We start from the raw sequence: 27,215 nt of genomic DNA, 5'->3' as shown, positions 1-27,215 counted from the left end.
AACCTTTGTTTTGTTATTGATGTTTACATGTACGCTCCAGTATGCAACAGTTTGTGATGGCCCATGAAGTGAATGCAGAACAAAAGCATCAGTGATCAGTCATTATCAAAACATCAGTTCCATGACATTCTATTTCATGAAATTTCATGGGTGTGAGTAATATAACGTATCTTTAGACAATGACATGCTTGTGGAGTAGTATGTGTGTGAAAAGTCTCAGCAAATAATGGGATGGAACATCATAAATACAACAGGATTTTCTGCAGGTGTCTTTAAAGAATAAAGCAAGACAAGAGAGTTTAAAACCAGCCACACAGAGAGAAGAATTACACACATTTAAGAGAAATCCCAAATATTTTACTGGATCATTAAAGGTGATAGGCATCTTCTACAAAGGTAATATATTTATATATATATATACTAAAATATTCGTCATATTCAGTGCGTTCAAAAGCCTGAGTCTGCTTGTGAACATACTTTTATTTATTCTGTATTATTTTATTTGTTTTTCATAATAACATGTTTATCCACATTATCACAGCATGATTTGAGAATGTTACAAAATGCTAAATGTTAGAAATTACACAAATATACAAATCTTAAATCTTTCTTTTTTCCGACTCAGAACCGGACCGACTCAGTTCACCTTGGTTTGGAGGATTCTGTCATATGCTCGGCAATGTTAGGATTTATTGTGCCTGTTTTACCGCAAAACTGTATGTTTTATATAAATATATTAATTTACAGTATACTATTGTATTAATATTTTAGATCTCCCAACCCAACCCCACCTCTAAACGTTACTTTTAAACATATAAACAATTTATAAGCAATACAATGTAATGGGCAGTTCACACGTTTTTCATATAATCTTGAGATCAAGGTGATTAAATTGGTTTGGCTTGCTGTCGGCGATTGAGGGTCTCGAGCACGAGACTTGACTCATGCTTCAAGTTTCCCCTCTGGACTACAAGAAGAGACATAATACATGTTAATAAATTAATAGAAATGAGAGTATACAAGGAAAATGTAAAATAAAAGTAGAGGGTGATGGATGAAGGATGCTAGAATAATTGTCACTGGAGAGAGGTATACAAGCCTTTATATACTGTAGCGGTGACTGTGAGATTAGATGAGCATGCTCCTCCCGAATTTTCATTTTGTAAATGACGTTACAATAATTTTAGCAACATAATAATATAATATAGATATTTTTTAACATTTTTTTTTAGCACAATTTATAATCTGTAACAACCACTTAAAAGTACAGTCACAGGCCATTTAAAACTGAAAATATTCCCTCTCTGTGAATCTCATTCAAAGATATATATTTTTTAGGTATGCAAGTGTCCTATTAGGTATTGATGGGATGTTGGAGAAAGAGGCTACTTACAAAATTTCAAACAGGGCAAAGGTCTCATATAAAGAGCCATTTTCGTGTTTGTATGAAATGATATCGGCAAAAAGTTTTTTGTGTGTCCTCAGAATGATCCCCTACATTAGTATGTCAAGTTTGGTGAAGATAGCTATTTACGTTCAACACTTATAGCCATTTAATTAAAATTGTCCCCGCCTACTACGAACATTTGGGATGAGCGTGACAATCCTAAATTGAAATTTCAACGTGTTTTTGATCATTATTGATAGTGGGACTCCAATGAATATTTCTGCACTGGTTTGGTTTTGATTGGTCAAACGGCCAAGTAATAGTTTGCAAAAGTAGGTTTTACGAAAAATCACTAATGGCAAAACATTTTCATGATGGATATTTAATTTTTCCACTGAGAATTAAGGATGAATTTCACCAAAATTACTTTATCTTTAGAAAGCTGATTGACAGATCTCTCCCCTCTCTCTCTCTCTCTCTCCCTCTCTCTCTCTCACTCACACACATACACACACACCCTTGTTTCTCCAATAACATGTTAGAAACTGCCCAAGCTGTGATACTAATATTTCTGATGTGTGATGAGAGGCTTGGACGCAACAAGATCTCATTAGTGTCCTAAGTTTTTATAACTGTGACCTTAATTGTCTACCGTTAAGCTGTTATTTAACAACCGTTCCACAGGTGCATGTTCATTAATTGTTTATGGTTCATTGAAAAAGCATGGAAAACATTGTTCCCCGTCTGTCACTCAGTCGACGTTGTGTCGCTGAGTTTACACTAGGGGTCACTCTTGCGGAGCACGGCCATCTCTGAGTTTGAAAAAAGGCCAATGAGAATTGGCGTGTGGATTTTGCATGCCACTCCCCCGGACATACGGGTATAAAAGGAGTGACGCTGCAAATACACATCAGATATCTTTTTCGGAGCTGAGAGAGCAGTCATAAAGCTAAACTCCTCTGCTGTTCCAGTCATCTCTGCAAGCTGTTGGCTTTACGGCGCTTTCCAGCGGTCCTCCCCCTCGCATACTACGTTGTGCTGAGCATACACCCCTGGGCGCTTCAGCAGCTGATAAAAGAGTTACGGAGTGAATAACTTCGTTTATATATACATTTATACTCTCGTATACATATATATATATAAAAAAAAAAGAAAAAAAACATTAAAAGAGTGGCACAAACGGTGAAGCGTCTTTTTCAAGATGTCTTTCCGTTTGTGTGTGTTTCCTGGTTGCGGACGTTCTCTCTCCCCATCTGATGGCCACGATCGTTGCCTCTTGTGCCTGGGTGCTACCCACGCAGAGTCAGCGTTCGTGGATGGTTCATGCTCTCACTGCGAGAGCATGCCCATGGCTATGCTGCAGTCGCGCCTCGCACTCGTAAGAGCGCGGGGCACCCCAGCCGCTCCCCGACTCGGTCCTTCTACCTACGGGTATGAGGCAGTGTCGGCTAGCGCTGGGGGCGATATGGGGACCTCAGTGGGAGCCTCTCCGCCGGGTACAACCCCACGGACCTCCCACTCCCCGCCACGCTCGTATGCTCCAACCGAGCGCTGGGGCGCGGTTGCCGGCTCGCTTCTTAGCGGACCCGCGATCACGTTCGGAGCGCCTGACGACGATGAGATTTCGATCGCGGCATTGGAGAGCGGGTTTGTCATGTCTGACGCTGAAGACTCGGCTGAGCTCCCACCCTCGGGTGTGGCGGCTCATTCGCAGGCTGACGCGGAGCTGACAGCCATGCTTGCCCGGGCAGCCGCGAGTGTCGGGCTGGAGTGGAACCCTCCACTCCCCCCCGAACCCTCCGTTTGTGTGTGTTTCCTGGTTGCGGACGTTCTCTCTCGGCGGAACCACCCGACGCTTCCGTCCAGGGCCTGTAAGCTGACGTCGTCTCTGACGGCTAAAGCCTACAGCGCTGCTGGACACGCCGTCTCCGCCTTACATGCCATGGCACTCCTGCAGGTGCACCAAGCCAAGGCACTTAGAGAACTACACGAGGGTAGTCCTGACCCGGGTCTAATGCAGGAGCTGCGTTTGGCGACCGACTTCGCCCTCCGGGCAACGAAGGTCACGGCGTGGGCTCTCGGGCAGGCGATGTCCACCTTGGTGGTCCAGGAGCGCCACCTATGGCTCAACCTGGTCGAGTCGCGAGAGGCTGACAAGGTTCGTTTCCTTGATGCCCCCATCTCCCAGGTTGGGCTGTTTGGCGACACCGTTGGAGACTTCGCCCGGCAGTTTACAACGGTAAAGAGGCAGACGGAGGCTATACAGCATATCCTGCCCAGGTGGAGCTACAGGCCCCACACCCTGTCTGCTCGTCGCCCAGCGCGTCCCCCTGCGGTACCAACACCAGCTCCACCACAGCCCGCCCCTCGGGGCCGGCTACGGCGCTGAGCTACCCGTAGGACGGCGACGCCCCCCGCCTCACGGCCGGCCGCCAAGAACCCTAAGAAGGCTTCAAATGCCCCTGAGACGGGCAGCCCTGGGACTCAGGGAACTGCACTTCGGGAGCTGGTAAGCAGACCACTCCCTCCCCCGCCGGAGGGGCGGATGGAGAATCCTTATTTCCTTTTGAAATTTATTTCACCGCACGCCCAACGGGCTGCGGTACCCACATTTTCAAAAAAAGAGCAGTTTCCTCAGCCCCCCGGGCTCCACTTCCGGTCTCCCCATCCGTCGTTATCACGACTGCCGGCCACCGGTTCTCTTTGGCAGGTACAGCGCACTGGAACCGGGTCTTCCGGTTCCACGCGTCCAGCCGCGGCACAACCCCGCCCCCGAGCCGACGGTCTCTCCCAGGCTGTTCCGGGAACGGTCACAAGGAGCCAGGTAAGTGCTTCGATGTCCCTAGACTCAGCACCCGGGCTCCGCCCCATCGCGAGGCCCCGCCTGCCGGTACGTCCGACGCTATAGTCCCCTTGGTCCCTCTAGCTCGGAGTTTGGGGGCGTGGCTCGCGCTCCCCAACCCGTCGCGTTGGTTGATCAGGACAGTCCGACTCGGCTATGCGATTCAGTTCGCCAGGCGCCCGTCCAGGTTCAACGGCATCCGCCCCACCACGGTGAGAGGCGAGAACGCCACTGCCTTGCGTGCGGAAATTTCCTCCCTTCTACAGAAGGGCGCGATAGAGCCTGTCCCTCCAGCCGAGATGAAGAAGGGGTTTTACAGCCCCTACTTCATCGTACCCAAAAAAGGCGGCGGGTAGCGGCCTATCCTCGACCTGCGAGTTCTGAACCGGGCTCTGCACAGACTCCCGTTCAAGATGCTTACACAGAGACGCATTCTAGCGAGCGTCCGGCATCTGGATTGGTTCGCGGAGGTAGACCTGAAGGACGCGTACTTTCATGTCTCGATCCTTCCTCGGCACAGACCCTTTCTCCGGTTTGCCTTCGAAGGTCAGGCATATCAGTACAAAGTCCTCCCCTTCGGCCTGTCCCTGTCCCCTCGCGCCTTCACGAAGGTCGCAGAGGCAGCCCTTTCCCCACTGAGTGGTGGTAGACACGATCACTCAGGCGAGAGCCCCCTCAACGAGGCGTCTTTACGGCCTGAAGTGGCTTCTGTTTGCTCAGTGGTGTTCTTCCCGTGGTGAAGACCCCCAGAGATGCGTAGTTGGATCAGTGCTTTCCTTTCTGCAGGAAAGGTTGGAGGGACGGCTGTCCCCCTCCACCTTGAAAGTGTATGTAGCCGCTATATCGGCACATCACGATGCAGTGGAAGGTAAGTATTTAGGGAAGCACGACTTGATCATCAGGTTCCTGAGGGGCGCGAGGAGGTTAAACCCCCCCAGGCCGCGCCTCGTTCCCTCGTGCGACCTCTCCGTGGTCCTTCGGGGCCTTCGGGGAGCTCCCTTTGAGCCCCTTGAGTCAGCAGAGCTAAAGGCGCTCTCTCTGAAGACCGCCCTCCTGGCGGCGCTCACCTCCATCAAGAGGATAGGGGACCTGCAGGCGTTCTCTGTTAGCGAACTGCGCCTAGAGTTCGGTCCGGCTTACTCTCACGTCATCCTGAGACCCCGACCGGGCTATGTGCCCAAGGTTACCACGACCCCCTTTAGGGATCAAGTGGTGAACCTGCAAGCGCTGGCCCTGGAGGAGGCAGACCCAACCTTTACGTTGCTGTATCCGGTGCGTGCTCTTTGCATCTACAGTACTTGGACCGCACGCAGAGCTTTAGAAGCTCCGAGCAGCTCTTTGTTTGCTTTGGCGGACAGCGGAAGGGAAGCGCTGTCTCCAAACAGAGGATCGCCCACTGGGTCGTCGATGCCATCACGATGGCATACCACGCCCAGCATGTGCCGCCCCCTGCTGGCCTACGAGCCCACTCTACCAGGGGCGTTGCGGCTTCATGGGCGTTGTCTCATGGCGCCTTTCTAGCAGACATATGTAGAGCCGCGGGTTGGGCAACACCTAACACCTTTGCGAGGTTCTATAACCTCAGGGTTGAGCCAGTTTCGTCCTGTGTGTTATCAGGTGACACAAACAGGTAAGTTCGGGTCAGCCGGCTGGTTGTATCGCTTGTGCATAGCGCCTTTCCCCTCCCTTGAGGTGAAGATGTGCGCTCTTTTCCCCAGTTGCGTTCGCAGGAAGTGTGAACCCTGGACGTTCTTCCTCCCTAGCCTAGCGGCCGTTGAGTCTTCGGAGAGGCTCACTGCCACCCCGGTACGGGCGTCACCAGGCCCCCGTACTGAGGTAAGTGCTCCACATGTGCTGGTTGCCCCCTTCGGCAACCCCGTGTGACGTATATCCCGCAAAATGGTTTCCCTACCGGCAAACCGCGTCTTCCTTGGACAGAGGGTCCTCGGCCCCGGGTCGCCGTGTTTGTAGTAACCCCTCCCCACCTTCGGGTAGGGTCTACCACGGCGCCGTTCCACACGATGTGCTTCCTCTGCTGGCTGGTAAGACCGTGTGTGTATTCCACCTAAACCCCCCCCCTCTCGGGGCCGGGTGTGGTCTCCGCGGTGTCCTCCTCTTTGGAGGGACACCCCCCAGCTTGGACCATTTATAATTGGCCCCCAGCCGAACGATATGCGTTCCTTTTACAGGGAGAAAAATAGAGAGAAGGCCCCGGCTGGGCCAGCCAGTCCTTATACTTCTGAGCAGTTAGCTGTTCCCCCTAGGTGCAGGGGACCGCTTCATGCCTGCCAGTGTGTTGGGGGTAGTTATGCGACGGCTTGCTGCGCTGGCTACGAGGCACACAGAGGTTTTCCCGTCTCGCACCGCTTGTCTGCGTAACTCGGTTCAGCTCTGTGGCGTTTTCCATGGGACCCCTAGTGTCAACTCAGCGACACAACGTCGACTGAGTGACAGACGGGGAACGTCTCGGTTACTGACGTAACCTCCGTTCCCTGATGGAGGGAACGAGACGTTGTGTTCCCGCTAGCCACAATACTGAACCATCCGCTGAAAGCGCCGGGTCTTTGGCTCGGCTCCTCAATGCGATACCTGATGTGTATTTCCATCGTCACTCCTTTTATACCCGTATGTCCGGGGGAGTGGCATGCAAATTCCACACGCCAATTCTCATTGGCCTTTTCTCAAAATCAGAGATGGCCGTGCTCTGCAAGAGCGACCCCTAGTGTCAACTCAGCGACACAACGTCTCGTTCCCTCCATCAGGGAACGGAGGTTACGTCAGTAACCGAGACGTTTTAAACCCTTTACAATAAAGATTTGTGAAGTTATTTGTTTTTTCAACATTTTCTTTAAAATAAAGTGTCCTGAAAAAGGGACATTTCTTTTTGCTGAGTTTATATATATATATATATATATATATATATATATATATATATATATATTTGCTATAATGACTGACTTGCTCTGTACATTTGTCCTCAGATAAAGGGTCCTCTAGTTAAAAAATGGCTCCCACTGGTGTGCATATTACAAAAGATGATGTGGGCTCTTGCACCAACCCTTTGAAGTTCCTGGATCAGGACTATCAGGAATTGCATCAGAACTGTCTCACCAAAAACACAAAGTACATTGATGAGTTCTTCTCTCCAGACAACAGCTCCATTGGGAAAGGGTTGCTGTCTGATAAGGATATGGCCAAAGTCACGTGGAAGAGGCCATCCGTATGTAAACAGACAGTCCTGCTCTCTCTCCCCCTCTCTCTCTTGACGTTATATATATATATATATATATATATATATACTGTATATATCACTGATGAGCCATAACATTATGACCAACTGTCTAATATGCTGTTGGTCTTCAGCTTGCCACCAAAACAGCGCTAACCCACTGAGGTGTGGACTTTACAAGACCCCTGAAGGTGTCCTGTGGCATCTGGCACCAAGACAATAGCAGCAGATTCTTCAAGTCCAGTAAGTTGCGAGGTGGAGCCGGTGTGGATTGAACTTGTTGGTCCAGCTCATCCCACAGATGCTGGATTGAGATCAGGGGAATTTGGAGGCCAGGTCAACACCTTGAACTCTTCATCATGTTCCTCAAACCATTTCCAAACTATGTTTGCAGTGTGGCAGGGCGAACTATCCTGCTGAAAGAGTCCACTGTCATCAGGGAATAACATTGCCATGAAGCGCTGCAACAATTTTTAGATAGGTTGCACGTGTCAAATTGACGTCCTCGTGAAAGGACGGTCTCTGGATTTTCCAATAGAACATTGCCCAGAGCATCACACTCCCCCCACCGGCTTGTCATCTTCCCACAGTGCATCCTGGTACCATCACTTCCCCAGGTAAATTGCACACACGTACATGGCCGTTCCCGTGATGCAAAATAAAACGGAACTCATCGGACCAGGTGACCTTCTTCTACTGCTCCCAGGTCGAGTTCAGACGCTCACGTGTCCAATGTAGGTGGTTTTAACGGTGGACAGGGGTCATCATGGGCACTCTGACCAGTCTGCGACTACGCAGCCCCATTTGCAGCAGGTTGTGATGCTATATTTATTGTGACACATTCCTCCCATAACCATCATTAAAACATTTTGTGACTTTTGCCACAGTAGACATTCTATCGGTTCAGACCAGACGGGATAGCCTTCGTTGCCCTCGTGAATCGATGAGCATTTGGTGCCCAACACCCTGTCAATGGTTTGTGGTTTGTCCCTCTTCAGACCACTGCCAGTAGGTACTCACCACTGCTGACCAGGAGCAGCCCACAAGCCTTGCCGTTTCAGAGATGCTCTCTGCTTCAGAGACTCAGTTGTCTGGCCATAACAATTTGGCTTTTGTCAAAGTCACTCAGGTCTTTACTCCTGCCCATTTCTCCAGAATTCAACACATTGACTATGAGAACTGACTGTTAGCTTACCATCTAATCTACTCAGACCTTGGCATGTGGCCTTGTTACTAGATGATCAACGTTATTCGCTTCACCTGTGAGTGGTCATAATGTTTTGGCTTATCTGTGCATATATACAATATATACTGTACTTCAATTTGTTGTTTACAAAAAGTCATAGAAGTACACCACAAATCCTGCAAACGCCTTAATGCATTTTTAAGATATGAGCAATCAAACATAGTAGCCCTGTTTTTTTGGGCCACCCTTTGTGTGTGTGTGTGTGTGTGTGTGTGTGTGTGTGTGTGTGTGTGTGTGTGTGTATATATATATATATATATATATATATATATATATATATATATATATAATATTTGGAGATGCAACCAATGTCTTCTTATGGCTCCATGTACCCATGTTTCAATGGTTTTGGTATTTACAGAATTACTAATTCTTCAAAATGCTAAAAGTACATGCTGTTATTAATTCTCTCTAATCAGGAATTGGTAACAGACCCTAATTTCATAGTAGATGGGGCGTCCAAGTTTGATTATGCCCAAGGTTCCACATTAGGTAAGTTTATTTACAGACTGGTATCATACATTCAATGTAGTCTACAAAACAGTATGGCTTTTTAGTTCTTCTCAACCCAGTATCAAAGTAGTGTACTTCACTGATAGTAAAATTACATAAAATAATGATGTACAGTATGCTGTTTATGATGTTAAATGAACACACTGTATAATAACATACATCATTTGATAAATCCTTAAAATAGTATTTGGTATATTGTATAGAATTATTCACAATTACTCATTCAGATTCAGATAATTTAGTTCTTATGTGTGTTTAGGGAACTGCTGGTTTTTGGCCTCAATTGGCGCTCTAACCTCTCAGATGGACATTATGAACAAAGTCGTTCCAGCTGAACAATCATTCAGCAAGGTTTATACTGGAATTTTTCATTTTAGAGTGAGTAGCATATTTCCATTTATTTATTTTCTATATCATATTGTCATTTCTTGACAAAGAAACCTATTTTAATTTATATTTCTTTTTGTGTAATTTACAGTTCTGGCGGTTTGGGAAATGGTTTGATGTTGTTGTTGATGACAAACTTCCAACAATTGATGGAAAACTAATTTTTGTGCATTCAAAAACTTCCAATGAGTTTTGGCCTGCCTTACTGGAGAAAGCGTATGCAAAGTAAGGGCCAGTATATGTATTCTTAAAGAGATGGTTCACCCAAAAATGAAATTCTCTCATCATGTACACACCCTCATGCCATCCTAGATGTGGATGACTTTCTTTCTTCCGCTGAACACAAACAAAAGATTTTTGAAGAATATTGCAGGTCTGTTGTTCCTTACAATGCAAGTGAATGGTGACCAGACCTTTGAAGCTTCAAAAATGACATAAAGGCAGCATAATAGTAATTAATGGGACCAGTGTTTAAACCCATGTCTTCTGAAGCCATGTGATAGGTTTGGATGAGGAAAAAAAACTATTTAATATTTACTATAAATCGCTCATTTCACTTTCACATCTAGAAACATTTTCACTTCATTTTGAAGTAAAAGTGATGTATGATAAAAAAGGACAAAAAATTTAACTATCTCTCACCCACACTGAATATATGGAATATGGAGTCGTATGGATTTACTTTTATGTTGCCTTTATGTGATTTTTGGAGCCGCAAAGGTCTGGTCACCATTTACTTGCATTGTAAGGACTTACAGAGCTGAGATACTCTTCTAAAATTATTTGTGTTCATGCACATGTTGAAAGTCATGCACATGTTGGATGGCAAGGGGGTGAGTAAATAATGAGAATAATTTTTTTCTGGGTGAACTATCTCTTTTAAATAAAGAGTGTCCTGTTCATAACATTCATTTATAGATTAATAACAGGATTTTTATTGTTTTATTGGTTCTAATCAACATTGTTCTATAAAAGAATAGCTTAATCTCAACATTGATTTGTCCCTCTTTTAATACAGTACATTCAGAAATACAATATGCTCTGTTAAGGAGCAAACTTATAAAGTGTTCCATTACAGCTGGAAACAATTTTCCAGTTCTTTCCCATTACTTTGCACCAAATAATCTCTTTAAAGAAATAAACTAATTTTACAGAGTGTGCGGCTCCTATGCTGACCTAGAATCTGGATTCATATCTGAGGCCTTGATGGACTTCACGGGTGGGACGCACATGCACATTGACCTTAAACAAGCTCCTGCTACATTGTGGAATACGATGGAATGTGCATTCAAATCAAAAACACTCATGGGCTGCTGCAGTCCTCAAGGGGTAATCAGTAACCTCATTGTGGATCTCAAAATTCATTGATCATTATTGTAGATATGTAATTAACTTAAATATGTGTGCTTACACCAGGTAGTTTTCATACCTGGGTCAGAAATAAAGACCAAAATAAGGAGTTTTGTATCCATATTAGCGAATGTTGATATTGTGTGTAAATACACTGATCAATAGTATTCTGAGATGCTATTCTTCTCACTACAATTCTACAGAGTGGTTATCTGAGTTGCCATAGAATTTGTCAGTTCGAACCAGTCTGGCCATTCTCTGTTGACCTCTCTCATCAACAAGGCATTTCCGTCCGCAGAACTGCCACTCACTGGAAGTTTTTTTTTTTTTGGCAACATTCGGATTAAATTCTAGAGACTGTTGTGCGTGAGTTACAGAAATACTCATACCAGCCCGTCTTCGTTTCGTAAGTGTTCCTTATGTGAGGTACACATCCTGCTGTCAGATCAGCATGAGAGCTGCATTCACTGTCTGGGCCGTGCCCACGAAGAGACAACTCTCATAGAGACAGACAGACTGCCCTCTCTGTGAGGGCATGAGTCTCAAAATGATTTGCTCGTGAATTGGCCTCATTCTTAGGGATCGAGCATGGTCATATGATTCAATTTGTACGCTTGCCACCTCGCTTCACCGGCACTTTACAATCTGTGGTCCGACCACAGAGATTCACAGTCTCATTGCAAAAACTAGACTGCTTTAGACTGTGACACACACAGCGGTATTTACAGCCATTATTTTCTCATTCTGGAGAAGGATGGCATTCTACGGCCCATTCTAGTTCTGAGACACTTGAATTGCGTGCTCGCAACATGCCCATTCAAAAGTTAACTCAGAAATAGATCTGATCACACATCCATCCTCTGGACTGGTTTGTGTCAATAGATCAGAAGGTCAGATCAATAGTACTTCATGTACCAATTAGATTTGCATTCGAGGGAACTGAATATAAATTTAAAGTTCTTCATTTCAGTTTGTCTCTGGCTCCCTGCACGTTCACAAAATTTATAAATGTGCACCAGTGCCAGTCTTCTACCAACAGAATGTTATGCTGGGTCAAACTTTCAGAAGGAAAGTGCTGACCACAGTTGCATCCAACACAGGTTGGGTCATGGTGTGTGATGGACGCCCGACTTTTGATACCTGGACATGTGTGAAATGGGCGTGGAATGTAACCTGACAAGAGCTTCTGGCTGTCTTTCTAGCGGTCTTTTTCTAGCTTTTCATTACAAAATTGTGAATCAACACAATAGTGGTGTATTTAAGTCACTAGGACGCACTGGCCCACTTATGGCCAGAGAAAAACAAATATACGTTTCCCCCCTTGAGCCTCCTTCATTCTGTCTTCTGCAAAGTCCGAGTGAACATGGAAACAGTTCTGTTAATTGTGGCCCAATCAGTACTTGTTTCTGGAGATGGTAGAAATAGTGGACGGAACTCCATGAGAAATACCGTTGAGGAGAGACCTTCTCTCTCAAAACAAGGCATCCCCATACAGAGCTGTGAAGCTTACAGCATGTGGGCCTTTAATTGGAGCACAGTGGACAAGCCGGAATTGGCTCATTTGGTTGGCAGGCTAGAGCACCGTCCATGAGACACCTTTGTGGTCGGTTTCATTTTGTAGGAAATGTGCAGCGGCTTTTAAAATGGGACTATAACCGAAAATATATAACTGCCTTTAAGTGTTAGGAAGGGGATCCCTTGCATGGAGACCTTAATATTTGGGTGTCCATGGCATTGAAAAATTAAAAAAACCATGGATTAGACTATTCTGGGTTGTTTATAAACAAAATTCATGAATATAAGTAAAATAAAAAACAAAAACAATTTAATTCATCTGATCATTTATCTGATTTGTGACCTACTGTGTAATGTTTTTTTTTTTTTTTATAACAGGAAACACCTGAAAACACAGTGTTACGCAATGGCATAATTGAGGGTCATTCTTATACTGTGACAGGGGTTTTTCAGGTAAGATTGCACATATGCAAATATCAACCTATAATTCCACCATATGAGGTGTCATGGGTAGAAAACTGTCCAGTGACTTAGTCTAGTGTGTAGGGATGTGCCAGAAGCTGAATACCCTATTCACGAATAATGATTTCAAAAAGAACAACAGTTTCATCTGAATAATATAAAAAATTATAAGTTTGACTGATAATCCAAGAAACACAATCATAAAGCGATATTCCAAATTTATGAATCTGTGCAGTCAATTTTTCTAAAATGCAAACATTATCGATGAAAATGTGCACAGTGTGATTTCAGAATGGATGGCCACCGTCTCGACTCCGTTTGAGGCCTCTGTAAATTGTGCTTGTCTAGAGATTGTCAAGTGTAACATTAACTAAGATACAACATCATGTACACTTTCCATTAACAAATGTTAATGTATACGACGATTCACACGTGATTCCAATGTATTTATTTATAGCCTAAACCTGAACACGATGGTAAATTCCTGACCTAAAATGTATGGAGTTCTATACAGTATGTGGCAAAATTCTAAATTTAGTTTTATAAACAAGGTTCGGGAGGAGCAAGGTAATTTATTCTGACCAATCACATCGGTAGAGTAAGCATATATAAACAGCTGCTTACATCTACATGGCGTTGAGTATTGCGGCATTACGCCCCACCTTTACTTGAAGATGTCGGTCGAAGATGAATTCTCTGTCGCTCCAGACTCCCCACAACAGCTTGTTGAACCCAGGATCATCTCCACTTCTCCCAATGCAGTTCCTCGACCTCCAGCAGTATACTGAGGCAGCCAAGCTTCATGCTCAGAGACCTGTTCTCCCAGGAGCCGCCATCTGATTATTTCTTCTCCCCCTCCCTCAAGAGCTTCATATTCCTCTTCATCTCATACCTTTTCCACATCAGATTGCCATTCCATCCCCAGCATAGCTAAATGGGCCATCAACGGACTAAAACAGGCCCTCGCAGCCACTGATATCACATACCCTAGGCGTGCAAACAAAACTTTAATCTGCTCATGGCGACGAGCAGAAATATTAATGAACAAAAATCGACATAATTAATGGTATCCTTCCACAGCCATCCTGCTCCAGTAGTAACATGCGCCCTTAGGTAAACACGGAAGTATGGCGTTTGCACAGAGTCTCCAGTAGTGCAGCACGCGTCACCATCCCCTATTCGAGCTCTGGTCAAGCCTCAAGCCCTTCGCCCAGGACAGCGAGCCACAAATGTTTTACATTATCCACTAAGCAGGATTACATTAACTTGCAAACTACTGAAATTGTATTTGGAGCATGCAAAATTATATTTTGAGCGCACAAACTTTTTCTATGTGTGCACAATGATATTTTGAGCATGCAAGTTGATATTTTGACTGCATAAAAAAGTAATTTTGCATGCACAAGATTATGTTCCCTTTACAAAAAGCTTCACTTTGATGCTGCGCTGCTAAGCGCTACGGGGAACAACTCTAGCTGTGAACCGAGCTGAAATAACACGTCAATGAACATTGACCGGAATTTATAGCCTCGGCTGATGTAATCATTAGATGCACCTGCGGCCAGGCTATAAATGGATACGTCACCAGGTGTCGTCAGAAACTCTTTTTTCAGAGCGATTCTGTTTCTGTGTGTTTCACAAACCCTGTCAAAACTTTCTTTCCTCTGTTAGGAGTTAGAATCAGTTAGGCAGTGTGCAGTGAACATTGTTAAATTTTCTCTTCTGTTTAGAAAATATTATATATATTTCAAAAAAAAAAAGAAAAAAAAAGAGAGAATGACTGAAAGCCGCAAACGGTGCGTGTTCCCCTCTTCTTGCTCTATAGCTGAAGAGGACACACATCAGTTTTTGCTCTGTTTGTTTGGGGGTAAGAGCACGCTGCTCTCCCGTTGCAGCAGGGCGGGTGCGAGCACTGCGATTTGCTTTAACAGGCAGAGTGCTTCATGCTCGCCTCGCTTGCTTCCGGGAGTCAGCACTCACGAAAAAGAAAAAATAAAGATCGTTCGTGGGGCTCTTGCATGGATTTGGCTGAGGGGCAAGAGACAGGTTGATCCCTTTCTCTCGCTCTCTCCCCAAACCCAGCTGGTCCTTCAGCTGGGTTTGGGGAGAGAGATCCTCCTCTGATCCAGAGGAGGATCGCGATTCTCTTCCCGCCTCCGAGCTTTCCGTCCGCGATAAAAAAGCTACGGAAGAATTGCTCGATGTTGTTACTCAAGCGGTTGCCAGATTGGACTGGCCACGCGAAAAAGAGACACCAAACCCTCCAAATTAGGGGATAGATTTTATCTTCCAGTCTAAGAACGGGAACGCCTCATGAGTCCCTTCCCTTCTTTGATAACCTCCATGAAGAGCTTTTTCGCTCATGGAGGAACCCCTACAAATTTAAAAATAAATAAATAAATACAATATATATATATTTTCTTCCCGTGTTCACATACCCTCGACGTCATTATATTCGACCATCGTGGGTGCTGAGGCACGGGGGTATTCAGTGATGCCGCCGGTCGAAGAGACGCTTGCGGGCTATCTCTCGCCGGGCTCGGCATCGTCACTTAAGAAGCCCTCTCTCCCCTCAAAGCCTTGTAGGACAACCTCCACTTTAGTGGGAAGGGCTTATCAAGCAGCAGGTCAGGCTGGTACTGCTCTGCACACTATGCTGTTTTACAGGCGTACCAGAATGACCTACCGGACAACCTGAGTGTGGGTTCTGCGCTTGACGGGCAAGCCTCAGACCCGCCTCAGTCCTGTCTGAATGGAGGCTCAAAAGCAAAGCATGGCGAGTCGTGCTCCTCCTCCCAGGGATTGGGGACAGTCTCGCCTCCCTCGCCAGCCCCAGAAGCAAGACCTCAGGGCAATTATTTCTAGTAAGAGAAAACCCTGATGGTCTTGCGCCTAGATTAGGGGGTAGCTCCCCTCGGGACGGGGCGCGTGCTTCACTTCACCCCTCTCTGTACCCCCTCGAAGCCCCTCCATTCCCGCCACCTCTTGGTGTTTCGGGTTGCAGAGGCTTCCGTCAAAATTGGGTGTTTTCGCTGTTCCTGCATTTTATTCAGGACGCGAAACACTCGACAACCCCTCAACAGGAAGTGTTCAAATATTATACCCATCTCAGAGATCCTGGCAGCATGGAAACTTCTGCCAGATATATTCTTTTCTGTGGGTCTTATAAGGGCGTCAGGATTTAATTCACTCGCCTCTTTTCCGTGTTTCCACAGCATGTTCTCACTACCGTAAACCGGATTTCTTTTTAATGTAAAAAAAAACCTCAATCTCCTGGTTAAAGGGGCCATGATATGTGTTCCCCTTCCAGAGAGAGAGTTAGGTTATTACACTAAATACTTCCTGTTTCCCATGGAGGGTGAGGGGTGGCGTCTGGCTTAGGTCTTAAAGCTTGAACTGCCCGTGGGTGTTCAAGTCCAAGATGATGCCTGTCAAGATGGTCGTGTCTCAAGCCCTACAACTCGTTTGGCTGGTCACCATCGATCTTATGACGCACTTCTATACTTCATTTAGAAGTTCTGCCACAACATGGAATGTTCCTGAGGTTTGCTTCCGGGGTGAAGTCTTCCAGGATCAGGTTCTTTCACTCGGCCTAGCCCTTTTTACCCACACATTCACAATGCATGATGTAGCGCTGGCTCCTTGCGACTCCGGAGCATCTGCATTCTGAATTATATAGACGACTGGCTGATCCTAGCGCAGTTCCAGGAACTGGCAATTCAGCACAGGGACATCGTCTTAGCTCATCTGTTTCTCTGGGGTTGAGGCTCAACGCCAAGAAAAGCATCCTCTATCCCACTCAGAACACTGTCTATCGGGGCATCATATGGAGTTCAATCACAATGCGGGCACAACTGTCTCCCGCTAGGATTGAGTCCATTCAGATCACCCTGAGCAAAGTCAGGCTAGGTCAAGGTTGCACTGCTATCACTATCAAAGATTTCCAGGTCTCAGGGCGACCGCGTCCACGGTGATCCCTCTGGACCTTCTGCTCATGAGACCGTTTTTGTTGTGGCCAAAAGCCAGGGGATTTCTTTCAAGGGCCAAAACCCCTAGGCTAAATAGGGTTACGCGCCTCAGGCTTCGTTCCCTTCCTATGTGGTTCAGACCCCGGTTTTTTGCCTTGGGTCCCACTCTAGGTGCGTCTTGTTGTCGCAGGCTGCTAATGACAGACGCCTCCCTGACAGGTGGGGTAGCGGCCTTAAGTGGTCATCCAGCTGAAGGGGATAGGAGGGTCATCAGCTCGGTTGTCACAGTCATTGTCTCGGGTTGATGGGTGTATTTCTGCCCCTGAAATACCTCCTCCTGAGGCTGCCATGTCTTGGTGCGGGTGGACAATACAGCGGTAGCCTCTTACATAAATCATCAAGGAGACCCACGTTCCTGTCAGCTGTATTTCTGATACGTCGAAATCTCCTTAGGGCCCAGGGCAAGCTCCTGTCACTCAGGTCAGTTATATCCCTGGATGCCCGTATATGGGAGCAGATTTACTGTCCAGACAGAAAATACCAACGGGGGAGTTAAGAACTCCACCCTAAGGTAGTAGTTGGCCAGAGTTCACCAGCAAGGGTTTTTGCCTCTTACTGATAGCACCACGCTGGCCAAACAGGGCTTGGTTCTCGGAGCCGAATTTCTTCCCTCGACGGCTCGCCTTGGGCGATTCCGAAGAGGAAGGATCTTCTATCTCAGGCACAGGGCAATATTTCATCCCTGCCCCGAATTGTGGAATCTTTCATGTTTGGCCCCTAAGGGTACCAACTGAGGGACACAGGGCTCTCTCCTGAGGTTATCGAGATCTTTTTAAATGCCGGGCTTTTTCCACTTGGAACAAGTTTGGGTGAGATCTTAGGGCAGAAGAGGACCTCTTCACCTCTATGAATAGCGCAATGTCTCCTCTACTTCTCCCTGAAATCACCCAGCCCCCTTGGGTCTGGACGTTAAGACACATACATGACCCAGAATGCGTCTGTATGCGTTTCTTTCCCCGGTTTCTCTGCTCCCGGGAGTCTTGGCAATGTTCACCAGCAAGGGTCTTGCCTCCTATTAATGGTGCTGCGCTGGCCGACCAGGATATGTTTCTCGGAGTTAATTCCTCTCCTCGACGGCTCGCCTTGGGTGATTCCGAACAGGGAGGACCTTCTCATCCTTGGCCCGAATTGTGAAACCTTTCATGTCTGACCCCTAAGGGTACCAAATGAGGTTCACAGGATTTTCTCTTGAAGTTATCGAGACCATTTCAAGTGCTAGAGTTCCCTCCACTTGGAACTGATCTGGGTAGATTTTACAGGGCAGAAGAGGACCTCTTCGCCTCTGTTGATAGCGCAATGTCTCCTCTACTTCTCCCCGAGTCGCCCAGTCCCCCCCCCCCTCAGGAGGGGCTAAACGTAGTAACGCAATTGCCCCTGCATGCGTTTCCTTCTACTAAAGTTCTTATTACAGAACCAGCTAACTGCCAGTTTGCTTCAGTTCTGGATTTTCTGTAGAAAGAACTGTCAGCGGGCACTTGCCTCGCCACTGCCAGGTTCTATGTGGCCACTGCGGTTTGCCACGGCTTGGTGGGCAGGGTGCCCTCAAAGAGGCATCCTCATTATTGCCCAGGCTTACGAGGCGCGCGGTCAAGCTTCGCCAGTAGGTTTCAGGGCGCACTCTACCAGAGGGCTCTCCTCCTCTAAAACCTTGGCTAGAAGTCTCCCTCTGCAGCAAGTTTGTGATGCGGCAGGTTGTCCTTTCCGCACAAATTCATTGGACTTTTTTAGTTTGGATGTTCTGCACTCCAGGCTCTTATGCCCTTGAGTCGACATCTCAAGCTCATGTCTGGACAAGTTTGTGATGTGGCAGGCTGGTCCTCTCCGCTCACATTCATCAGTTTTTTATGACAAGTTTGTGTTGCGATAGGGTTCTCTTCGCACACATTCATCGAACTTTATGGGTTAGATGCTTTGCTACTCCGGGCTCTTATGCCCTTGAGTCGACATCTCAGCCCATGCCTAAACAAGTTTGTGATGCGGCAGGCTGGTCCTCTCCGCTCACATTCATCAGTTTTTATGACAAGTTTGTGTTGCGATAGGGTTATCTTCGCACACATTCATCGAACTTTATGGGTTAGATGCTTTGCTACTCCGGGCTCTTATGCCCTCCGGACAGCCCCAAGTGCGGCGGCGTGGGTATTGCGTTCCCCGTAGCGCTTAGCAGCGCAGCATCAAAGTGAAGCTTTTTGTAAAGGGAACGTCTCGGGTTACATGTGTAACCCTTGTTCCCTGAAAAAAGTGGAACGAGATGCTGCGCTGCTGTGCTGCACTGGGACGTCCTAGGACTGCTCTTCAAAAAGAAGTATCTGACGACACCTGGTGACGTATCCATTTATAGCCTGGCCGCAGGTGCATCTGATGATTACAGCCTCTGATCAGCCGAGGCTATAAATTCCGGTCAATGTTCATTGACGTGTTACACACACTATTTCAGCTCGGTTCACAGCTAGAGTTGTTCCCCGTAGCGCTTAGCAGCGCAGCATCTCGTTCCGCTTTTTTCAGGGAACAAGGGTTACACATGTAACCCGAGACGTTTTGAGTGCACAAAAAGTTATTTTGTATATGCTTGAAGGCTAGCGGCCTCCTTACCTGCCAATAATCTATCAAATACCTTCTACCTCTCCTTCTCGAGCCTTGGCTACCCACACAGTGGTTCCCCATTCATGAGCCTTGCCAGTGAGAAGAGTGATGACAAAGGCCACCTTGGTGATCTCAGAAACATAGGTGGTAGGTTGCAAGGCAAAGATGATGGAACACTGATTCAGGAATGAACGACAGGACATGGGGTCGCCATCATAGGGGGTAGGTGTGGGCACTCGGGGTTCAAGAGTCAAACCGGCATGAGCGAGTACAGAAGGTGAGGCAGCAGCAACCGCTCTGATGGAATCCTGGTCCCTCTGCAATTCTCCAAGCTGTGCGTTGAGGTCTGCCATCTGGTTGGCCATTAGCACTACATCACGGGTAGTGGTAGCAATCTGTGAGGCATGATGTCCTAGCAGAATCCCCTGCTGGGCGACGGCGGTCTGGACTACATCTGACCACGCTGAATTCATATCTGGCCAGATCGTACTGTCAGGGTTCAGAAAGAAGAGGATTCAATTGCAGGGTAAACCATGGTTTATTGGGAGCCAGACAGGATAAGGTCCACAGACAATAACGGCCTCAGAAAGCATAGACTAGGTCCATGGAACGGTAACTCCCAGCCAAGAGCAGTCCGCATAAGAGGTCAAGGATGGTGGCGAATGAGACGGGGGAAGCAACGGGCAGTGGTGGCAGTTGAGGTGTGGCAAATGGGAAGGGAAATGACTGCTGGTTGGCCGGAGGTTGTGGGAGAATAAGCTCTGTCCAGCAGCCTAGAAGATGGGGAGACTAGAGAGAAAAAAAGAAAAAAGGAAAAGACTAAATTGCTTGGAATGCAAGCCACAGGGGATAGGGAAAAAATAAAGCAAAAACCTATTAACTATGCCAAGCTAATGTATAGGAAAAATAAATACAAATAATAAATAAAGATACAAAATAATAAATCAAATCAGGGCTGATAACAAGCTGGGATCAAGACACCGCAAAAGAGAAGGAAAATAGGAAAACACTTTGGAATCCAAAGCAAATCAAAATTGAAGAAAAATAAACCTTGACTAGATAACTAGACTACCAAGAACAGCAAGATAAAAAGCAAGACGTCTGGCAAGGGACAAAAACACGAAGTGAATATAAAGAGAGGCTAAGGAGAGCTGAGGAGTAACACGTGAGTGTAATGTTGAACTAACAAGGTAACAGAGGGAGGGGTGACAACTGACAGTTGAACGCATGGAAAACAACACGTGCAGACACACATGTGAACAAACACGGACAGCCAAGCGCTCCGGACGAACAACGAAACAGACACAAACACAACTAGGCTGATCAAACAGGCATCCTGACATAAACTGCTCTCTTAGAATCCTGTGGGATAGATAGAAGTCAAATTAAGTTCCCCTTAACGGCACTATTACATTAGTCTTAAAGAGTTTTACACATGGGCGAGATTAAATTAATATAATTTCAGATGAAAGTGGTAGGTAACATGGCCAAGCTAGTAGATACGTAAGTGTAAATTGCTAATCTAGATAACCAAATACTTGCCAAGAGAACCGTACTAAGAGAGCTAGCCATAGCTAGTAAGCCTATTAGCAGTGTACAGACTAAAAAATATATATTAAGGTTAAATAAAAACAATTAAGTCAACAAAAGAGCTGTTTTCATGTGGTCATAGTGTGTTACACATTTCCTTTCTTGAAAACAAACTATCCCCATGTCCTCTTCTTCTTGATTTTATTAGTAATATAATCTGTGGTCTAGCCAGCCAATAAAAATTTACCATCACATCTCTGATTGGATGAAATTCTGGCACATTATAATGCTGTGACCATGTTGAGCAAACAAGCAGTCAAAGATATGAGCGCATACAGAGTGGGTAGGACTTTATTCAAGTGCAGAATGTTTTTGTGCTCTCAGAAATCATATTGCATGCACAAAATATAATTTTGCGCGTGCAGAATTGTTGCACACATGTAACTCCAAAGAAGTGATAATTTCACATTAGAGCTCATCTAGCCGTTTCTTAAACTTGACCACATTTATATTCACATCAGCGATTAAGGTAATTATCTGTTTAAGACATTATTCCAAAAAAAGTTAAAATGCTCCATAAAGGTTTAAATGCTCCATAGAGTATTCATCTGTTTGGAATATTCCTGTTAATGTAAAACAAAGAAACTGTAAAAATATTTTTTCTTCTTGTTCTTCTTAAACTGTGCTAAATTTGATAATGTTAACTGGTATTGAGCTCAGTAAAGGTGCTGTATACATTTAACATTATTATTATTATTATTATTTAACTAAATAGTGGTATCCTCTCTTAAACATTCCTCATAGACTTATGGGACCTGTTTGTAGGCTATGTTGATTTTATGTTTATTATTTTCATTTCTTTTAATGTTTGAATTTGTATTTATTATTCACAGCAAAATGTGTGCTTGACATTTAACATTTTGCTTGATACCTCCTGCCTCCAGAATAATATTGTTATACATGAACAGACGAACAAACATTATGTTCAAGACAGATATTAATATCAGAAATACCAGAAGGAACCAAAGTTAACAACATATTCCACATTTAAAGTGGCCAACAAATTCAGCTTCACCTGGTTAGAAAAAATATATAGATTTGGTAAATCCAAAGGTGTTGCACTTCTGCAGATCATTTGTAAACTACTGTAAAAAAAAACTTTTTTTAAATGAGTTGTTGCTTGAAACTCATCTTTCACATCTCTCCAAAAAAATTAGCATGGAACATAAAAAGTGTTTGCAAAATGTCTGAGCTGCTCTTTTCATATGATGGAAGTGTTCAGTGATCACTGGCTGTTGAGTTCAAGTTTTGCTTGGATTACGTAAAAACAAAATAGGTCTGGATTTGAACCCCGGTCCCCTTGAATGCAATTTAAAAACTGTACTTCTTGATTAACTCATTTAAAAATTTTAGGGAACTTCTACATTTAAAAAAAAACAAACAATTCCTTTAGTCTTGTCGCCAGGGCACTAAGTGTGTGTGGGAGTACACGACACCCCTGGTGTATGTTATTTTTTTTCTCCCCTAGAAAATTATCTCCTGCACACTCGAAATGTTGCTCTTTTAATAAGTCTTTGAAACTGACAATGTGATATCTTTTGATCTATAGGTTACGAGTGAAGGAAACTCTGTTCGGCTGGTGAGATTGTTAAACCCATGGGGACAGGGTGAGTGGAAAGGAGCCTGGAGTGACAAGTAAGAGCTGGTTTAATGTAAATTATTAAAGTATCTTAATTATCTTAAATAATGAATTATCTTAATTATCATAATGATCAAATGATCTGAAAGTACTTCATTCACAAACGTGGGAAAAAGCTTCACACCTGCTTCTGATACGCATTCTTTCATCTAATGAATGTGCTGTAACAATGTCAGTTTTAATATTAAAGTAAAAAAATGCTTTGTTAGATGCAGTAACCTAAATAATGTGCTTCATGTGGTAACATCTAAATGAACCGGTTCAATGCAAGTCAACAAGATTATTTAATATGACTACATCAGATTACACCAACAAAACAATTTCTTTAAGATTTTGATCAAGTAGAAATTGAACCTTAACAGTTGTTACACTCTTTACAATGCAAATGTTGAGGGTGGCTTTTAAGATGTTCTTTCCATTCCTTTTGCTTTTTTTTAATGTCAGGGCTATTGAGATGTTTGTATGGCTCATGAAAACACATATACTTTTAATAAACCCATATATACAATAATTATTTTAGATCACCCATGTGGAAGACAGTGAGTGCAGAGGACCGCAAAAAGTGCCTTTCTGTGGACGACAATGGAGAATTCTGGTAATCATAAACAATGCTTTCCGAACTAACTTTTAATGCAGAAAACACATCACATTTTGGCTATAATTTACAGTCCAATTTATACTGCAGGATGTCAATGGAAGATTTCACCAAAATCTTTCAAGACATGGATATCTGCTGCCTCTGTCCTGATTTTATGGATGAATCTTCTGAATGTCACTGGACCTCCACATACATTATTGGGCAGTGGAATGCTGGGACTACAGCTGGTGGCAGCAGGAGCTATACTGGTATTTATACTCCACACTTAAAGTTAAATAAAATAGCGGAACAGCAACTAAATGAAAACCTATGGACAAACAAACATAAATTCAATCCTCAGCCACAAATACGTGGAAACTTGTCTTATAAAGTGTATTATCATTAAAGCTTAGAATTTTGTGAACAAAATTAATCATGAATTAGGAGCGTGTGAGCCACATTGTAAATATCCTATTCTTTATGTAACATATATAAAAACAAATTAGCCCGAGTGAAAAATAAACTTCACCAAGTGAATACAGATATAGTTATTCATCGGGGGCCTGTGCTTAAATATAATTCATTGATGTGTTTTAGAGACTTTCTGGACTAACCCTCGATTTCGGGTGAGGATTGAAAAGCTTGATAAGGACTGTGCAAGAGGGCAGTGCCCTGAAAACATACTGGTGTCCCTCATGCAGAACCGTGAGAGCAGACATAGAAAAAAGCTCCCCAACTTTTTCATCGGCTTCTATGTTTATGATGTAAGTATGGATGGATGTATGAGTACGTGAGTTCTGTAGAATTTGAAGGCACTCTCAGTGATAAATGTGATTTTATTATTTATATATGATTTTTATGTAATTTTTGCAATATTACAATTTTGTTTTGTTATTTCTGTGCTTTTACAGATACCACCAGGGGCAAGTACATTTAGGCTAACTCACAAATATTTGACTCATAAGTCAGATGGGTTTCTTACACATATACTGTACTTTATTAATACATAAATAACACATCTCATTCTCTTGTAGATGAAATATGAGAGTGGGAAGTTCTCAGCCAAGTTCCTCAAGTACAGAAACCCTGTTTCAAAGACTGAGGTTTTCACAGATTTCAGAGAAGTGATGAAATTCTTTAGGCTGGAACCAGGAGAGTACTTGATTGTGCCATGCACGTTGAATCCTGGTGAAACTGGCTCCTTCGTCCTGTCTATTTTTTCAAAGCATGAGACACACTTGGTGTAAGTTGCTGTGCAGAATTTGTTTTACATTTTACTTATTTTAAATTTACTCTCATGTTAAGTAAATAGCTCTGTGGATATTCAAACGCCACCACCTAAAGCTGAGCTAGGTTCGGCTCAGTCAAATGACAAAATATAAGTATTTTGAGAGTGTACAAAGTCAAATAAGCAAAGGCCCCTTAAACACTTGTTTTTGCATGTGTGTGTAGTTATGTGTACTAACCTGAAAAGGACAAAAGCGCACATCAAAAACTTCGATCACATATGCATGACATTACATTGGCAATGCATGACCAATTAATGGCCATTTTATTTAAGAGGCATTCATGTACTGCTGTATGAATGTACAGGACATAACCAGGAAAAAGGAAAAGAAAAAACACTGAGAGAATAAAAAATAATTATGCTGTGTTAGACAAAGAATCCATTTATATTTTTCTTAAGGTAATTATCTGTTTTTGTATTATAATTTGTCCTTATCTGTGATTTAACAACCTTCTCTTTCCAACAGAGCTATTCCAGAGCTGCCCAAAAAGAAATGAGCTTTTCCTTGATGAGAGTGTGGCAAATTCATTTTCACTGCAATGTCACACAAATGGGAGTCAAAATGAAGTTTTAACACAGCTATTTGTCTTTGTTGAATCTTTTGTTTTTATTCATTACATATATTTGTGCTTTTTGTAACATGTTTAACATTTAGACAGCAGTTCTTGAACTAACATAAAGGGTCCTCTAGGTAAGGTGGTTGATGTACTGTTATTGTTACCTAATGTGCTAATCCTACTAAGTAGCTTGGATTTAGGGTCACATAGAGAATGCCGTATTATGAGATTGCATAGTTTGTTGGATGTGATAAGGTAGTAATAGATTCTTCACAAAACAAGCCTTGGATTGAAAAAATAGGCTGCTGTAAAAACTTAAAATTGACATCATATCTGAAAAAGACAATGTTATTCATAATGTTATTTATCCTTTTGTTCATTTGAACATTGATTGACTCCACAATAATATTTACTGGTTGTTGAAGAATGACTATAATGCAAATAAAACACAATGGAATGGTAAAAAGCTCTCAGCAATACACACGTATTCCTGTTTTGTTTATCACTAAAACTGCAACCATACATTTCTAGGTTGTATAGCCTATAGAACAGTCTATTAAAGGCTCTCATTAAATGTTTACATCAAACTTGATAGCATCCATGGAAAAGTCCAAGTTGCAATAATAATAATTATTTTATAATGTAATATTTTGATTAAATAACTAAAATTCTGCCCACCCTACATTGCTCCAAATGAGGATTTGTGAAAAATCGTCATGGTCTGCACATATATAGCACCTTTTTTAACCTTAGCGGTTACCAAAGCGCTTTACACTGTGTCCCATTCACCCATTCACACTCATTCACCAATTATGGCAGAGCTGCCATGCAAGGCGCTAGCCTGCCATTGGGAACAAACTTGGTGCTCAGTGTCTTGCCAATAGACACTTCGGTATGTGGAATCATGTGGGCTGGGAATCAAACCACCAACCCTGCAATTAGTGGCCAACCCGCTCTACCACCTGAGCCACAGCCGCCCCATCATGAAGCTCTTTTCCATATAAGGACTGTGACCTAGTTTGTCAATCTCCAAAATGGACAAAAAAAGCATGAAAACATGAATGACCTGTGCGTCAATGTTTAAGACTTCTGAAGCCAAGTTCTGAGCTGTCTTTACTCAATATTCGACAGTATTTATGAGAGTGCACTGGCGTCTAGTGGCATTATAGTAAAAGAACATAATATATTGTAGTAGAACACAGCAACAGAACATTACATGAAACTGTGGAATGAAAGTAGCAGTGGTGATTTTGATATATTTCACAGATTTTTTTGATATTTTTCACAGATCAGTTCAACAAAAAGATTAGTTTAGATTCGTTCATTGACCATATTTGCAAGTTACGCCTTTGCACCTATGGTGCCAAATTTGAATTAATTGCATTGAACCAAAAGCACTCATTCACGACCTGAGCAAATCTAATTATCCTTAATTACAATTTGCATCTACAATTCTACTAAGGGACTTTAGCACTGCAGATTGTTTAAGCATCATAAGCGTTTCCCCACAATTGACTGACGAACTGAACAAATGATATGCAGCTCTTCGTCACGGTAAGCCAGTCAGCAGATCATTTATGAACAAGACGACTTATCATTTAATCGGTCACGAATGACATGACCAACTGGTTCAGTGAAGGGTGTATTCGTTCATTGGGTCAAAGATGCTTTTTCACAGCCTACTCTCGAACATTATTTGCTTGCGCTAAAGTCAGTCATTAAAACCAACACTAATAGAATTTCAATTTCTATAAATGTACGAAGACACAAATTTTAATTTAAACACAACAACCATTTACGCCATAAATGCAGGTCTTATTTTTCCTATTTTATGTCAAATGCTGGTCTTAATTTTTTACCAAAAACATAGAAAAGTTCAAGAAAAGCCTAATTTGATCTTACACTCTGCACCAAAGCACAACATATCCATCTGTAATTCATGTCCTTTTAACTGTATGGTCTTTTTCAATTTGTGATTACGTTTTGTGCATGCCTATAAACTTGTCTTAAGTGCATTTCACACCT

General features: G+C 43.8%; 1 protein-coding gene across 1 annotated transcript; it reads left to right on the top strand.

The window, feature by feature from the left end:
- Positions 1–236: 236 nt before the first annotated feature.
- Positions 237–25,662, top strand: LOC127662653 (calpain-1 catalytic subunit-like). Its single transcript, XM_052153938.1, has 13 exons — positions 237–396; positions 7,211–7,449; positions 9,124–9,196; positions 9,477–9,595; positions 9,696–9,829; positions 10,759–10,933; positions 12,848–12,922; positions 22,679–22,764; positions 23,289–23,363; positions 23,454–23,614; positions 23,943–24,109; positions 24,257–24,588; positions 25,100–25,662. Exons 2-12 carry the CDS (start codon positions 7,234–7,236, stop codon positions 24,353–24,355), a joined length of 1,380 nt encoding a protein of 459 aa, XP_052009898.1. The 5' UTR covers positions 237–396; positions 7,211–7,233; the 3' UTR covers positions 24,356–24,588; positions 25,100–25,662.
- Positions 25,663–27,215: the final 1,553 nt, after the last annotated feature.

The sequence above is a fragment of the Xyrauchen texanus genome, chromosome 22, assembly GCF_025860055.1.
Source record: "Xyrauchen texanus isolate HMW12.3.18 chromosome 22, RBS_HiC_50CHRs, whole genome shotgun sequence".
NCBI lineage: Eukaryota > Metazoa > Chordata > Actinopteri > Cypriniformes > Catostomidae > Xyrauchen > Xyrauchen texanus.
The sequence above is the reverse complement of the archived record's forward strand: the minus strand, read 5'-3'. Positions and strand labels throughout refer to the sequence as shown.

Excerpts from the sequence above, each read along its gene's own strand:
- LOC127662653 (XM_052153938.1), top strand. The coding sequence starts at position 7,234 with ATGGCTCCCACTGGTGTGCATATTACAAAAGATGATGTGGGCTCTTGC. Across the intron at positions 9,197-9,476 it reads TGCCCAAGGTTCCACATTAG|GGAACTGCTGGTTTTTGGCC; the intron begins GTAAGTTTATTT and ends ATGTGTGTTTAG. Across the intron at positions 9,830-10,758 it reads CTGGAGAAAGCGTATGCAAA|AGTGTGCGGCTCCTATGCTG; the intron begins GTAAGGGCCAGT and ends CTAATTTTACAG.